Source organism: Erpetoichthys calabaricus, chromosome 8, assembly GCF_900747795.2.
Source record: "Erpetoichthys calabaricus chromosome 8, fErpCal1.3, whole genome shotgun sequence".
Lineage (NCBI taxonomy): Eukaryota > Metazoa > Chordata > Cladistia > Polypteriformes > Polypteridae > Erpetoichthys > Erpetoichthys calabaricus.
This window is the reverse complement of record NC_041401.2, coordinates 193,816,974-193,833,473: the sequence shown is the minus strand read 5'-3', so window position 1 is coordinate 193,833,473 and position 16,500 is coordinate 193,816,974. Positions and strand designations below refer to the sequence as shown.

General features: G+C 40.4%; 1 protein-coding gene across 1 annotated transcript; it reads left to right on the top strand.

The window, feature by feature from the left end:
* The first annotated feature begins 9,881 nt into the window (after nt 1-9,881).
* On the top strand, nt 9,882-16,500 carry mettl21a (methyltransferase 21A, HSPA lysine). Its single transcript, XM_028808407.2, has 3 exons — nt 9,882-10,155; nt 11,182-11,293; nt 15,833-16,500. The coding sequence occupies exons 1-3, from the start codon at nt 10,009-10,011 to the stop codon at nt 16,228-16,230; spliced, it is 657 nt and encodes a 218-aa protein (XP_028664240.1). The 5' UTR covers nt 9,882-10,008; the 3' UTR covers nt 16,231-16,500.

Sequence of the window (16,500 nt, the reverse complement as noted above, 5' to 3'; positions counted from 1 at the left end):
TACCTTTCACATCTATCTATCTATCTGTTCACATTTCTCCATTACACAGTATATTGCCATTTACATCTGCACTATTATGGACAAACGTTTGCAGACACTTGAACATCCCACCTATATTTGAATATCCCAGTCCAAACAATCGGCAGCTATAATATCCTCTACTCTTCTTTCCTCAAGATTTTGGAGTGTGTCATTGGTAATTTGTGCCCATTTGTGAGATATTGGATGAGAAGACCTGTCCGACAATCGGCATCCAGATTCAGTATAACAACAACATTTATTTCTATAGCATGTTTTCATACAAATGATGTATCTCAAAGTGCTTTACAAGATGAAGAAAATATAAAAATTAGGCAATACTAATTAACAAAGAATAAAGTAAGGTCTGATGGACAGGGAGGACAGAAAATAAACAAAAAAACTCCAGAGGGCTGGAGAAAAAAAAAAAAATCTGCAGGGGTTCCAAGGCTATGAGACCGCTCAGCTCCCATTAGGCATTCTATCTAACATAAATGATCTAAATCGCTCCTCGTGGTTTTCAGGCTTTACATGGAAGAATAATAGGGTTGATGTCATGGCTCTGTGCAGGCCACTCATGTTCCTTCACGTCTTTATGGTCCTGGCTTTGTTCACAGGGGCATAGTAATGCTGAAGCAGGAATTGCTCTTTCCCAAACTGTTGTTACAAAGTAGGAAGCACACAATTGTCTAAAATGTATTTGTATGCTGTAGCATTAACAGTAGTCTACAGGGAACCAAGGGGCCTAGTGTAAACCCTGCCATTATCCATACCTTCACTAAACTTTACATTAGGCACCATTCCGTCCAGAAAGTAGTAGTGCTCTCCTAGCATCCATCAAACCCAGATTTGTCCATTAGAGTGCCAGATAACGAAGTGTGATTCATCACTGCAGAGAACGTATTTCCACTGCTCCAGAGTCCAATGACAGGAGGTGTGCTTTACAGATTTGTTCCTGCCTTGTGTCCTATGCTAGCTGGGATAGGCTCCAGCAGACCCCTGTGACTCTGCTCAGGACTAAGTGGGTTAGAAAATAACTTAAAGATTAAACTAAAACCTTGTGACGCCGATTGTTTCACCATTCCAAAGACTCCTTTTGCAACTGTTTCTGAATGGTCATTCACCATTGTGGCTTTCAGGAACTTTCTCTGTCTGTTTGCCAATCCCTATCAGTGGACTCATTCAGATCTCACTTCAACACAAACTGCTTCTCGACTGCATTTTAATCCGCGTTCCCTGGAATTCTGTATTTTTTTAAACTGGACTCTTCTGTAGCAGTTGTTGAGATACTTTTCCAGCTACTCTGCCTTTTCATACTCTGCATCAGTGCTTTTCTTGCTAATGAAAACTAAAAAGAAACATGTTGTTAATGAAAAAAATAATAATTCTGTTAACCAAAACTAAGATTAAAATGAAAGAAATATCAGAAAACTAGAACTAAACAAAAGTGAGAAAATGCAGACAAACCTAGTTTTTGTCATTTTAATTTCCTTGCACAGTTGCCAGTATATCTTTAAAGCCACACAGCCATAATTATAGTTTAGAAAAGAACATGTGTTTGTGTGCGTGTTACATGTGCCCCTTGCTTGTGTGCATCAGAATCTCACCATTAGCTGACATATTCAGGGGATTTAATTGGTCATTTAGAGCTATCAGTCAAAACTGAAAGCCAATACCGAAGCCTCATCACTTACCAGTGACTTCATCTGAGGATTTCATTGGCTGTAGCTGACTGTCAGTCACAGATGTCCTAGGAGTTGTCAGCGAGTGGCAGCTTTTACCAAACTTCAAGAAGGTGCTAAAAACATGCAGCCTGTTCCTTTGGTAGGTTTGTCAAGCTCAAGTGGCCACCCTGGCTTCAGATGTGTCAATATTTAGACTGAAAAATGAACAAACAAACAAATAAATAAATAAATATAAAGGTGTTTCTGTTTTTGTATGGCAAAGAAGGTAAGAAGCTGAGCAACCTGCATCAATAACCTGCTTTTCCAAATTATAAAAACCTTTGGCTGTAAGTATTAGATCACTGCTATTTACAAAACAGTTTTGAAGTCAGACTTTGATTTCTTAAATTCATTGTTATTGTTATTATTATTATTATATTTGTAAAGGACAGCTGGGTCCCATGCCCGGCAGGGACGCCCCTGCTGCATCTGTTCCGGGGGAGCCACCGTGGGCAGCTCAATACCTCCCCCGGGACGCTTGGTGGCATCCTCCTTGGCAGACGATGATTCCCCAACCTGGTGCATGGCTCCATGGGACATGGAGTCCTCCACAGCCTGGTTGGGGGCTTGGATAGCCGCCAGGGGGAGCTGCATGGACTTTGCAGCCCGGCTGGTCAATTCCTCAGCCCCACTCGGAAATGCAATTAGCCCCAGGTGATCAAGCACCTGGAATACTTCCGGGTGGGGTATAAAAAAGGCCAGCCACCACCACTCGAGAGAGCCAGAGTCGGGAGGAGGAGGAGTGTTGGTGAAGAGAAGAGTGTTGTGGTAATATTTGTGAGTGTTTTGGGACTGTGTTGGGCCTGTGGGACACGGGGAAGGTGTGCCTCACGGCTGAAGAAAAATAAAAGTGTGCTTTGTTTAAGTACGTGCCTCTGCATCAGTCTGTGCCGGGTCAGGCGCTATATAGCGTCTATATTAGAATTACATAGATTGTAAAGGCAGAGTGGTGGCTCTGAGGCTAGGGATCTGCACTGGCAATCGGAAGGTTGCTGGTTCTAATCCCGTAAATGCCAATAGGGACTCTGCTCTGTTGGGCCCTTGAGCAAAGCCCTTAACCTACAATTGCTGAGCGCTTTGAGTAGTGAGAAAAACGCTATATAAATGTAAAGAATTATTATTATTATAGATTGACTCTTTGTATTTCTTAGAACATGAATCAGAGTGCAGTAGATAGCTAAAGATGTTTATTCTTGCCACTCAAAAAAAAGGCCTTATTTCACTAAAATATCGCTTGATTGCTGGCAGCATCACTGCAGTGACAGACTAATCAGACATGTAGCATGAAGTTAGTCCTATAAGCCAATTTGACCCTACATGTATACATTTAGTTTGAATCAGGTTATTTAGTACTGATGTTTTAATACGGACAAAGTGATGGTGCACAGCTAGTGTTCCCGTGACACAGGGCCATGAGCCCACATTTAATTGCTGTCCAGCTCAGGCTGTGTATGGAGTTTGCACGTTCTTCCCATGCGCACATAGGCTGAGTGTACATAACTGCAGAATTTACAGATGGATATCAGAATTGTGTAATTAAGCACTCTTAATTGCTCTTAATCTGTTTATTCCTGCATGTGTTTTTGTTAAATTACATCCACGCAGCGATAGGCTCACAAGGAGCTCCCCAGGTTTTGCATGTTGCTACAACAGATGTTTCATACTTGTAAACATCAGTCAGTCAGTCATTTTCTAACCCTCTTAGTCCTGAGCAGAGTCGCAGGGGTCTGCTGGAGCCTATCCCAGCCAGCACAGGGCGCAAGGCAGGAAAACACACATATAGACACACACACACACACACCAAGCACACACATCAGAGCCAATTTAGGAACGCCAGTTCACCTAACCTGCATGTCTTTGGATTGTGGGAGGACACCGGGGCACCCAGAGGAAACATGCGCAGACAAGGGGAGAGAATGCCAACTCTATGCAGGAAGAACCCGTGACATGAACCTGATGTAAATATGCTTATTGAAACATACATGGAAAAACCTTCATCTATATTTCTGTTATTATCGTTAATAACGCAATTCATTGTCCTGAGAAAAAATACACTTTTAAGGCCTAGCAGTCAACACCAGCAAATATCAAAAACAAATATATAATAAAAGAGTATATGTTTGTGGTGATCTCACGGCTCACTAAATGAATCTCAAATAAAAATAAAAGTGTTTCTGAAATTAAATGATCATTTCCTTAAACTCATTGCAGGTTAATGAACAACCCCAAATCAGAAAAAGTCACAACTTTTTTTGGAATGTGTTGTAGGCCTGAAATGCAGGAATAGATGTATATTAACAAATGAAATGAAGTTGACCAGACAAACATTGGATATATTGGGTTCATACTGTCTGCAATGAAATAAAAGTTAAAGTACATTGAAGAATCAGCGCGTTTATTTTATTTTTATTTGCATTTTCCATACTGTCCCAACTTTTTCTGATTCAAGGTTGTAAAAAATGGCAGCTTTGGTACTACCTCCTTTATTTGAGTTGGGACTTTTTCAGATTTGTGGTTGTTTGCATGGAGCTTGCATGTTCTCCTTATGTCAAAGTAAGTTTCTAGTCCCAAAGACGTGCACTTAATCAAGTGCAGCTGTTTGTTTTATAGTACCTTACAATATACTGGTATCCCATCCAAGAATGGCTCCTGCAGGGACAGACTCTGCCCAGCAATCCTGAACTAGATTAGACGGTATTGGTAAAAAGATGGTTGGACATTTAGGAGTCGCTGTTTCAGCAGCCTGTGCTCTGCAGACATGTTGGCCAGGCCCACTTTGAGCCTTACATATTACTTTGTTAAACGTTTCTCTGTCCCTCACTCTTCTCACCTCCTTATTCTAGCTCAGGGTCACAGAATGGGACCACAGCCTGTCCAGGCAGCACTAGGCACAAGGCAGGAAAAGGTCCATAACAAAGGCCAACTCACTGTTCAAATATCAAAAACAAATATATAATAAAAGAGTATATGTGTGTTGTGGTGGGTTGACACCCTGCCCGGGATTGGTTCCTGCCTTGTGCCCTGTGTTGGCTGGGATTGGCTCCAGCAGACCCCCGTGACCCTGTGTTCGGATTCAGCGGGTTGGAAAATGGATGGATGGATGGTATATGTGTGTGGTGATCTCACGGCTCACTAAATGAATCACAAAAAAAAATAAAAAGATAATTTCCTTAAACTCATTGCAGGTTAATGTACATCCCCAAATCGCAAAAAGTCACAACTTTTTTTGAAATGTGTTGCAGGCCTGAAATGCAGGAATAGATGTACAGTATATTAACAAATGAAATGAAGTTGACCAGACAAACATTGGATATATTGGGTTCATACTGTCTGCAATGAAATAAAAGTTAAAGTACATTGAAGAATCAGTGCGTTTATTTCATTTTTATTTGCATTTTCCATACCGTCCCAACTTTTTCTGATTTGAGGTTGTAAAAAATGCCAGATTTGGTACTACCGCCTTTATCTGAGTTGGGATTTTTTCGGATTAGTGGTTGTACTTCCTTGATTCTGGAAGTTTTTGATAATATTGGAAGCCTTAAACTGTCACATTATGTAAATATAAATTTATTATCAAGGGAAAACTGAGTTCCATCACAGATTGTCAAATTGTATGTCTTAAGTTGACAGGTTTACAGCATGAATGATTTATATAATTCAGCTCTTAAGAAAACTCTGAAGAAAAAGAAAACTGGGCTTTAAGACTTGCTAATCAGTGTTCGTGTTCGTATTTATGCTAAATAAAACTAAAATCACTACAAAGAAAAAATAAAACTAGAAGATGATAAAACCAAATACATACTAAAATTATAAAAAAAAATAAAATGAAAAGATAGATAGATAGATAGATAGATAGATAGATAGATAGATAGATAGATAGATAGATAGATAGATAGATAGATAGATAGATAGATAGATAGATACTTTATTAATCCCAATGGGAAATTCACATTCTTCAGCAGCAGCATACTGATACAATAAATAATATTAAATTAAAGAATGATAATAATGCAGGTGAAAAACAGACAATAACTATGTATAATGTTAAATATTAACGTTTACCCCCCTGGATGGAATTAAAGAGTCGCATAGTTTGGGGGAGGAACGATCTCCTCAATCTGTCAGTGGAGCAGGACAGTGACAGCAGTCTGTCGCTGAAGCTGCTCCTCTGTCTGGAGATGATCCTGTTCAGTGGATGCAATGGATTCTCCATAATTGATAGGAGCCTGCTCAGCACCCTTCGCTCTGCCACAGATGTCAAACTGTCCAGCTCCATGCCAACAATAGAGCTTGCCTTCCTCACCAGTTTGTCCAGGCGTGAGGCGTCTTTCCTCTTAATGCTGCCTCCCCAGCACACCACTGCGTAGAAGAGGGCGCTCGCCACAACTGTCTGATAGAACATCTGCAGCATCTTATTGCAGATGTTGAAGGACGCCAGCCTTCTAAGGTAGTATAACCGGCTCTGTCCTTTCTTGCACAGCGCATCAGTATTGGCAGTCCAGTCTAATTTATCATCCAGCTGCACTCCCAGATATTTATAGGTCTGCACCCTCTGCACACAGTCACCTTTGATGACAATTTTGATTTTAATTTAATTTAATTTTGATAACAAAATTAAAACTAAAATATACCTTAAAACTAGAAAAACACTGCTTTCCATCCATTGCAATTTACTATTTTCTGAATATTTAGGTTTGTTTCTTACATCTTGACCAGGTTTTGAAATATCACATATTTTATATTTAGATGTTTGCATTGTTAAGAACCTTGGGACCAGGTCCGGTTTAGTCTGTGCCATGTATTAAATAAATAAGGATTGTCCTATCATTAAAAATTGCTATTGATTATTTTATGTGATTTTGGGCACTGAATTAAAAAATGAAAACCATTTACAGCATCACGTGACCTTATTTTTACAAAACACATTTTTTAGCTGTCAGTAGTACTTTTTTTTTATTGTTTTCACACTATTTTATCTGTATCAGTATTTTATTGCAATAATAATTTGTTTGAATTTAATATTTTTGGTAACACTTTAGTTTAAGTACTGAAAAGTGTCATGTATTAATAGTAACAAGACCTTAACATACACTTCTTGGGGTCTTCATAACATAAAGCATCAATAAAATGTTTTATTCATCTGTGCAATGTGATGTGACAAACTAACAAAACGTTTCCTTGGATTTGGGTGACATTTCTCTTGATATTACATATTTCGTATAAGACCTGAGAATTCTTCATATTAACAAGTCATTTTACCTTCATGTTAATACTCCACACAGCACAGAGATGAATTACCATCTACTGAGGTTTTCATATAGTAAGTGTTGTGAAGACCAAAAAGAAGGCTCCTTTAAGGTCTTGTTACATATGGGTAAATGAGGAATAGACGAATTTTTGCAGTACCTAAAGTGTTACCATATTTTCTAATATTAAAATCTATGTTTAACGCAAAAAAATTCTATATTCGATAAGGTCAGAATATAGCAGGACCTGAACATGATGATGAGCTGTCAGGGCTTACGAAATTCTCAGGGGGACAGCAGAGCGAAGAATTGACATTGGGTTCAGAAGGAATGGCCAGTTTAGACAAAAGCTGCAGCTGGGTGCCAAAACTATCATCAGACCTAGCTTGGTGGATCCAGAAAAAGTGCTGCCGCCACAACTTCATTCAGAGAAGTATGTTCTTATATAACAATAACGATACAAATTATAACGGGATTGCAAAACGTGTTAGTTAAATTTATGGGACTGGTTTACCACTGAGTCACAAAGTTCACTTTTTGGATTCGCAGTTGGAAATTTTCCTAAAAATCTTGGGAGTAGGGAAGGAAGAGCTGAGTAAAAGATTCCATCGCGATATCAAGCACATGAAGAGAAGGTAGCAGAGACATTGTGATGGCAAACTACTGCTGGATATTTAATAGAGACGCTTTAGAAAAAAAGAGGACAAACGACGGGCCACCAATAGACAAAAACTAAATAAGTTATATGTAAGTCAATGCTTATGGATGGTTGTTTTCTTTACATATACAGTACTGTGCAAAAGTTTTAGGCAGGTGTGAAAAATTGCTGTAAACAAAGAATGTTTTCAAAAATGGAAGTGTTAATCTTTTATTTTCATCAATCAACAAAATGCAGTGAATGAACAAAAGAGAAATCGAAATCAAATCAATACTTGGTGTGACCACCCTTTGCCTTTAAAACAGCATCAATTCTTCTAGGTACACTTGCACACAGTTTTTGAAGGAACTCGGCTGGTAGGTTGTTCCAAACATCTTGGAGAACTAACCACAGATCTTCTGTGGATGTAGGCTTCCTCACATCCTTCTGTCTCTTTATGTAATCCCAGACACACTCGATGATGTTGAGATCAGGGCTCTGTGGAGGCCATGCCATCACTTCCAGGACTTCTTGTTCTTCTTTACGCTGAAGATAGTTCTTAATGACTTTGGCTGTATGTTTGGGGTCGTTGTCCTGCTGCAGAATAAATTTGGGGCCAATCATACGCCTCCATGATGGTATAGCATGATGGATAAGTATCTGCCTGTATTTCTCAGCATTGAGAACACCATTAATCCTGACCAAATCTCCAACTCCATTTGCAGAAATGCAGCTCCAAACATTCAAGGAACCTCCACCATGCTTCACTGTTGCCGGCAGACACTCATTATTGTTCCTCTCTCCAGCCCTTCGACGAACAAACTGCCTTCTGCTACAGCCAAATATTTCAAATTTTGACTCATCAGTCCAGAGCACCTGCTGCCATTTTTCTGCACCCCAGTTCCTATGTTTTTGTGCATACTTGAGTCGCTTGACCTTGTTTCCACGTCGGAGGTATGGCTTTTTGGCTGCAACTCTTCCATGAAGACCACTTCTGGCCAGACTTCTCCAGACAGTAGATGGGTGTACCTGGGTCCCACTGGTTTCTGCCAGTTCTGAGCTGATGGCACTGCTGGACATCTTCCGATTTTGAAGGGTAATAAGCTTGATGTGTCTTTCATCTGCTGCACTCAGTTTCCTTGGCCGACCACTGCGTCTACGATCCTCAACGTTGCCCGTTTCTTTGTGCTTCTTCAAAAGAGCTTGAACAGCACATCTTGAAACCCCAGTCTGCTTTGAGATCTTTGTCTGGGAGAGACCTTGCTGATGCAGTAGAACTACCTTGTGTCTTGTTGCTGTGCTCAATCTTGCCATGACATGAAACTGTCTTCCACAACCTCACCTTGGTAGCAGAGTTTGGCTGTTCCTCACCCAGTTTAAAGCTGTTTCTGTTTCAGTTAATGGCTGTGTTTGAACCTCCGTGTGACACTGATGATCATTAGCACCTGTTTGGTAGAATTGGTTGATCAGACACCTGACTAGAATCCTACAAAATCCCTGACTTTGTGCAAGTGGACCTATAAGAATTGATGCTGGTTTGAAGGCAAAAGGTAGGAACACCAAATATTGATTTGATTTAGATTTTTCTTTTGTTTGCTCATTTTGCATTTTGTAAATTGATAACAATAAACAATCATTATTTATATTTCTGAAAGCATTCTTTGTTTACAGCATTTTTTCACACCTGCCTAAAACTTTTGCACAGTACTGTATATTTAAACATATTAGATTGACTAAATAGTTCATGCTAAATTGATTTAGAACTAAATTGTACACATGAATAAAATGTATAATTTATAACATTTTATATTTCTTTTCAATTTTGTACTTAAATGTGACGTGACGGAAACACACTAGTTATATTTTTTATTGTGTTCATGAACTAAAATACAATTAAAACAACTTTTAAGAGTTTAATTTTGCAGACCTGTGAATCGAAGTGGCTCCAAACAACCTACCTGGTTAACATAGTTGATATTTTCTGAAGACGGTGTCGACATTTGCTCCTAATAAACAACGCAAAGAACATTTCAAATTTGCTATCTGTAAATTCATTTTCCATTTTCTGTGAAGATGTTAGATATTTCCAAGTTAATTCCCAGAAATGTCCGTTTGAAAGGTAGCGGGCTTGTGACGTAAAGAGGGAGCCGCGTCTTTATCGTCACAAAGGCGGGCTTCGGAGCGCACGTGGCGTGAATACGCCCCTCGTGACGTCATCAGAAGATGACGACTCCAGCCTAAATCGGCTGTAATTGATGACGTCGACAGCCGACCAACCGTTGAGTATACACCGGCGAGTCCTGCAGAAACCTGGGCTCCGCTGGCTGGAGACACCGTGTACTGCAGTGAAAAGCGTTTGATTCTTTTAACATCATTTTCACAAATGGCTCTGGTGCCCTATGATCATTCGTTGCTTCCTGGACTCAAGAAGCTACACGACTCATCCTCTGCATTTCAGTTTGCTGGTCGCCACGTCAAGATTTCGCAGGATTGGGGAAAACTGGGAGTTGCAGCGGTTGTGTGGGATGCTGTAAGTTTAAAATGTTTAACGCTGGAAGAGAGCTACAAAGATTGGGGAGAGAAATTAAAATATATTTTTAAAAATAGCAAGACGGATTTTTGCCTCGGTTTGGGAGATTCTTCACCGTTGGTTTAAACGTATTGGTTAACATGGAGAGCGCGATCTTGGTAGTGGCACGGGAGAGGGCGGCATTGCTGTGATTTTACAACAATCAGCACTAACTAATAACGTACAAATGTTTTATCATTGGCTATAAAGCAGTAATATGAATGATTGTTTAATGAACTTGATGTACTTAGGCATTCAATGAAAGGTATGGTGACTAAGGGTGTTGTACCGTAAAACACAAGTGTGGTACAATTGCAGAAAAAATATGAAAACTGTGGGACTTCACCTGGCACTGCCTGAGCTGTCGAAAAGAAAACAATCTTGGAATTTATAAGTAAGTTTGAAGCAAAGCTATACAGATATCACGTCATAGTGCAAGGGCACGGGACTTTAAACTGCTAGAGTTCAGTCCCCACCAACTCATTTAAATTGCCTGTTCTCCATTTGGGTGGTGCAATTGGTACTTCTGCTACCCCACTGATCCAATGTTCTGGGTTCAAATCCCGTCTCCAGTCATCTATGTCATGTTTGCAGATTGTCCTCACACAGGTTTTACAGTCACTTCCCGGTAGCGTGCATGGGAGGGTCATTGGACAAGTGTAAATTGGCACAGTATTAACGAGTGTGAATTATTGTGTCATGCAATAAACTTGGATTTTATCCAGAGTGGGCTCCTGGCACAGATCTTGCCACCCATAACGATAAATTCCCAGTGGGCTTGAAAATGAATGAATTTATCACAGCAGACTTGAATGTCAACAGCGTGACACCGGTATGCCATTATATTCCTCATATCGTTGCCTCTCAAATTATTTTCCTCCACCCATTTCTTTCCACTCCAACCACACCTTTTCTGACCTTATCCCTTCCATCTTGATACTTTTTAATGCTTTATTAACACTAAGTTTATCATATTTTTTACTTTAGGCTGTTGTCCTCTGTACATACCTTGAACTAGGAGCAGTTGAACTGAAGGGCATGTCTGCAATAGAGCTGGGTGCAGGAACAGGACTTGTGGGGATTGTAGCCACACTACTCGGTGAGTTTGGATTTAATATCAGGGTGGTTTAAAGTTATAGCACAATTGCAGAAAAATGCTGTGTTCCATTTGAAGTTGGAATTTCTGAGGTCAAAGTCGGATTTCCAAATAGGAAACGCAAGGCAGATCTATCAAGAGCGAGTTTGACTGAATTCAAATTATGACATCAATTTAAAATGGCAACATGCATCACAAACATTAGTTAAAGCTGTAGTATTATACTGTTTATTAGCACTTCTGTCTCATTAAACCAATCGTACCAACAGTACTGTTAAACGTCTATCTGTAGACATATTGCTATGGTGTTCGGTTACGCAAAATACAGCGTAATGCATTGGTATCAACTTGCATTCATTCCAATGGAGCAAGCACAGCAAAGGTTTTCCTGAACGCATCCATTGTGGTTTTTCAGATGTTTTACTGGAACACATTCAGCTCGGGTGTGATGTTGTTCCCAGCTCTGAAATTTAGACTTCTAACATAAGTGGAACGCAGCAAAAGATTTGTGATGGGTGGCTGGAATGAGTACCACTGTGTAAACACTAAGCACATGCTCCTCCAAAACAAACCTCCATCCATCCATTTTGTAAACCTGGAGGAAAGGCAAGAACAATCCATGGACATGGCACCCACACAACCTCCCATCCACACACACACAGGGACCAATTTAGCATTGCCAATCCACCTAACGTGCATTTCTATGGACTGTGGGAGGAAACTCCTGCTGGGAGTTGAAACACAGTCATAATGTTACAAGGCAAAAACAAAACCACTGTGCCACACTAAAACAACATGACAAAGGAGATACGTGGTAGCTTTCTGCTATACCTGAGCAGGTCAGTTCAGTCTTTTACACCGTTTACTCGGCAAAACGTGCATATAAGTGAGGATCTGGAGAAAGCTACCAAGTTGTATAGCTGAATAAAACACTTGCAACAACTTTTTAAAAAAAGTATCTGGATGAAATACAGGGACAACATCTCTATTAGCTGACCAAGCTAACATGAAAGGCTGAATGGTCTCTTCCTGTCCAGTGTGTAAATGTAAAGATGCTGTGACACATGTTGCTACTCATCCATCCAAGAAAAACTATAGCACTGTTTCAGTTTCCAACAGCCTTTCTTATGAAGAAATACTTTCTGGCTTCTGTCCTAAATGCACCTTCCCTGAATTACCACTGGAATCCATGCATACATAATTCACCATTTTTAACTGAAAAGAATTTTGCTGGCCCAATTATCTTTTTAGAATTTTGATCACCTGGATTAGGTCCCCATGCTGTCTTCTCTAGGTAGAAATAATAAAAAAAAAAGGTTAATTGCACTAGCCCAGTAGTTCTCAAACGCAGTCCTGTCTGAAGGGTTTTGCTCCAACCAATGTCTGTGTTTAACTGGACTTCCCTCCTAATTCTGCAAGCTTTCATTTTCCAGTTTCTACAGTGTATAGAAAATACAAAACCAGTTTTGGATTTTTTTTTATCTTGGTTTTTAAGATTTTTACCATCATGACGATTTACAGTACTGTGCAAAAGTTTAAGGCAGGTGTGAAAAAATGCTGTAAACAAAGAATGCTTTCATTGTTGGCTATCACAGCGCAGGGCTTAGTGACTTCCACATTACCCCTGACATGAACATTGACAGTTGCTGCATTGTGAATAGTCCTTAGGGGGCTAACTTTATTTATTTTATTTTTTTTTTATCTTCCTATTTGATCGCAGTCATTTTGCCTTTTATGCCACAAACCTTCATGGGAACCAGATTCACCAAGCATACAGTGCCATATGCATCTATGTCAGCATCCGATGACCAATTCACATCCATCCATCCATCCATTTTCCAACCCGCTGAATCCGAACACAGGGTCACGGGGGTCTGCCGGAGCCAATCCCAGCCAACACAGGGCACAAGGCAGGAACCAATCCTGGGCAGGGTGCCAACCCACCACAGGACACACACAAACACACCCACACACCAAGCACACACTAGGGCCAATTTAGAATCGCCAATCCACCTGGACTGTGGGAGGAAACCGGAGCGCCCGGAGGAAACCCACGCAGACACGGGGAGAACATGCAAACTCCACGCAGGGAGGGCCCGGGAAGCGAACCCAGGTCCCCAGGTCTCCCAACTGCGAGGCAGCAGCGCTACCCACTGCGCCACCGTGCCGCCCCAATTCACATTGTCCTCACTATTGCTTGAGTCAAATAATGTGTTTTACCGTACATACTCACATATAAGTTGGGTTTTGAAACCCGAAAAATTAATTGTAAACCCTGACTTATACGCCTTTTCAAAAATGCGACACTTAAATTTTAATTTTTTTTACATCTTCTTGCATCCTCCAATCGCGTACCAGTTTTTCAGATGCATTGAATTTTGTTGCAGCAGCGCAGTTACCAAATTCTTTCGCCACTTAAACAACTTTTAATTTCAAACCAGCTTCATATTTTCTTATCGAACGCTCCATCGTAGATAAGGGATGCTTTTACGATAAAGGTGTATAAGGGTGTGAGATACAAAAAACACAAAATAGTGCAAACGTTGCTTCGGAATAGTTTGGGTATTAATTACTGTGTGGTCACATAGGCACAATAGAGAGAGAGAGTTTAGGCGCACACACTGATACAGCGCATTGCTACACCCACATAGAGAAAAAAGGCCGTGCGCTCCGTGGTTACTCTCTCATGTGGGTGTTAGCATATCATAATCTTTTGGACCAATAGTGCAAGTTTTCTGCATTCGACTTATACGACCGACATTATAAAATTCGATAAAACCAAGTCCCGACTTATCCGCGAATATATAAGGTAGTTTGTTCCAAAACTGGCTTTACAGCCTTTTCTATATACAGTGGAGCCTCGGGTCACGAACGTCTCGGACCACGTACAAATCAGGTTACGACCAAAAAGTTTGCCAAACTTTTGCATCTATTCATGACCACACTCAGGTGACGAACAAGCCAGTTTCCCTTCTGGTTCGTACACGCTGATGATTTCCGCACGTGTTCAGTCTCTCCCTGTGCAGCGAGCGAGCGAGAGACAGAAAGAGCACAAACGAGCGTACATATATTTACATACAGCTCGTACGGTCCGAAACGGATTAATTGTATTTACATTCAATCCTATGGGGGAAGTTACTTCGGGTCACGACTAAATTGGGTTGCGACCAAAGTTTTGTAACTAATTACGGTCGTGACCCGAGATTCCACTGTATACCATTGCATTTTTTTTTGTTGAATGCTCCACCCCACTCATGAATATTGATGAATTGCCACGGAGTGGCAGGACAGAAAAAGTCCTGATTTTTTGCAGCATGATGTTACTCCATCCCCAAGATGGCAGCAGAATACTGTCCCAAGTGTTATTCAGGCTTTACTCTCCATATCAAATCCATCCATCCATCCATTTTCCAACCTGCTGAATCCGGACACAGGGTCACGGGAGTCTGCTGGAGCCAATCCCAGCCAACACAGGGCACAAGGCAGGAACCACTCCCGGGAAGGGTGCCAACCCACCGCAGCCATATCGAATCAAAATCGGTTACTTGAGTCTGACTCTGGGTTACCCGTTTTTACATAGACTTCAGAGTCCAAGAGAAGCTCAGGATTAACTCCTGGGAGGTTAATGGGATAACAACACAAGACCGTTAAGCAGTTTAAGGTACTCTATAGCAAAAATGCAGATATTTTTAAGGGACTTCTAAGTGTAAAAAAAAAAAAAATCACACTTCTCTGCTTTTCTGAATGCAGAATATGAAAAGAGAAAAAAGTCCTAGTAACAAAGTAAGACAGATTAGTGGGAAAATGACTGACTATGAAACTGGGGGAAAACCAAATCCTGCAACCACATGAGGTCCTGCGGGCTGCATTTAACTGGTCACAGTAAGATATGCCCTCCCGTACCTGCATGCACATGTTGTGTAAGTTTGGTGATGAGCTGTGCTCACAGGAGTCCAGACATGGCTCATGAGCCCAATATACAGTCTACAGCCTTTGCAATGCAACCTAACATTTCATTTGACACTTTCATTGGTTCTGTACATTGCAAAGGTGACAAGAGTTTTGCATCAGTCTAAACCCCTAAATTTATTTTAGAGATTGCTCCTTGTAAGACAGCACCTTACCCCCCATCTTATATTTTTAAGTAACATTCCTTTTGCCTGTATTTAACATTTTTCAACTGTGCTACACTCATGGACCACTGACCCATTGACTCCACAGTATGGTTTTTGTCCCATGAACTTTGCCTGATTTTACTCTTTTTAAATTCTGATCCCACAGAATCAACATTATCTGCAGCTACTAATAAATAAAGACAATTACTAGGTGTGTGTGCCATGGTGAAATTTATCAGTTTAAATCCAATAAAATTCCTGTGTAATTTGACTGAAACCAAATATGGGATTTTTCAATTAACAAAGAAAAAGCTGTGTGTGTGTGTATGTATATAAGCAGATGATACGTTGCTACTGTTAGCTTTACTTTAATTTTATGCATCATCAGCTGAGCTGGTTGTAATGTCGATTTTAATGTCTCCTTCAGGTGCCAATGTTACCATCACAGACAGAAAATCGGCGCTAGAATTTTTGCAAACAAATGTCAAAGCCAATCTTCCACCAGAAGTACAAATGAAGGCTAGAATTGCTGAACTGACCTGGGGGGAAAACCTGGAATGTTTTGAAAGGAGCAGCTATGATCTTATTTTAGGAGCTGATATTGTTTATCTTGAAGAAACATTCCAAGATTTGCTGAACACACTGGACTACTTAAGTTCTGAGAAGACAACGATACTGCTTTCTTGTAGAATTCGATATGAGCGAGACAGCAAATTCCTGAAGATGATGGAGCAAACCTTTATGGTAAGTGAGGTCCACTACGATCCTGAACGGGACATTCACATATACAAGGCCCAAAAACACCCAACTAGTCGGGACTTATGAAAAGTACCTGTGACCCCAAATTTGGATAATGTGAGTTTGAAAAATGGTTGGAATTTGGTTTAATTTTGCAGAAGATCTTCTGGCTCCTCTATCACAGACAACTGAAATGCGTTACTTGACTTTTTTGGATCTATAAAACCCACATTTTAAAAATCTGCAATAATATACATCTGTGATGAAATTCATTTGTTTAGCATCTAAACTACTTCACAACTGGAACAAGGTACTGGTACCGAAAATAAAGGCCAAAGTGACTGAATGTGTGTCGAG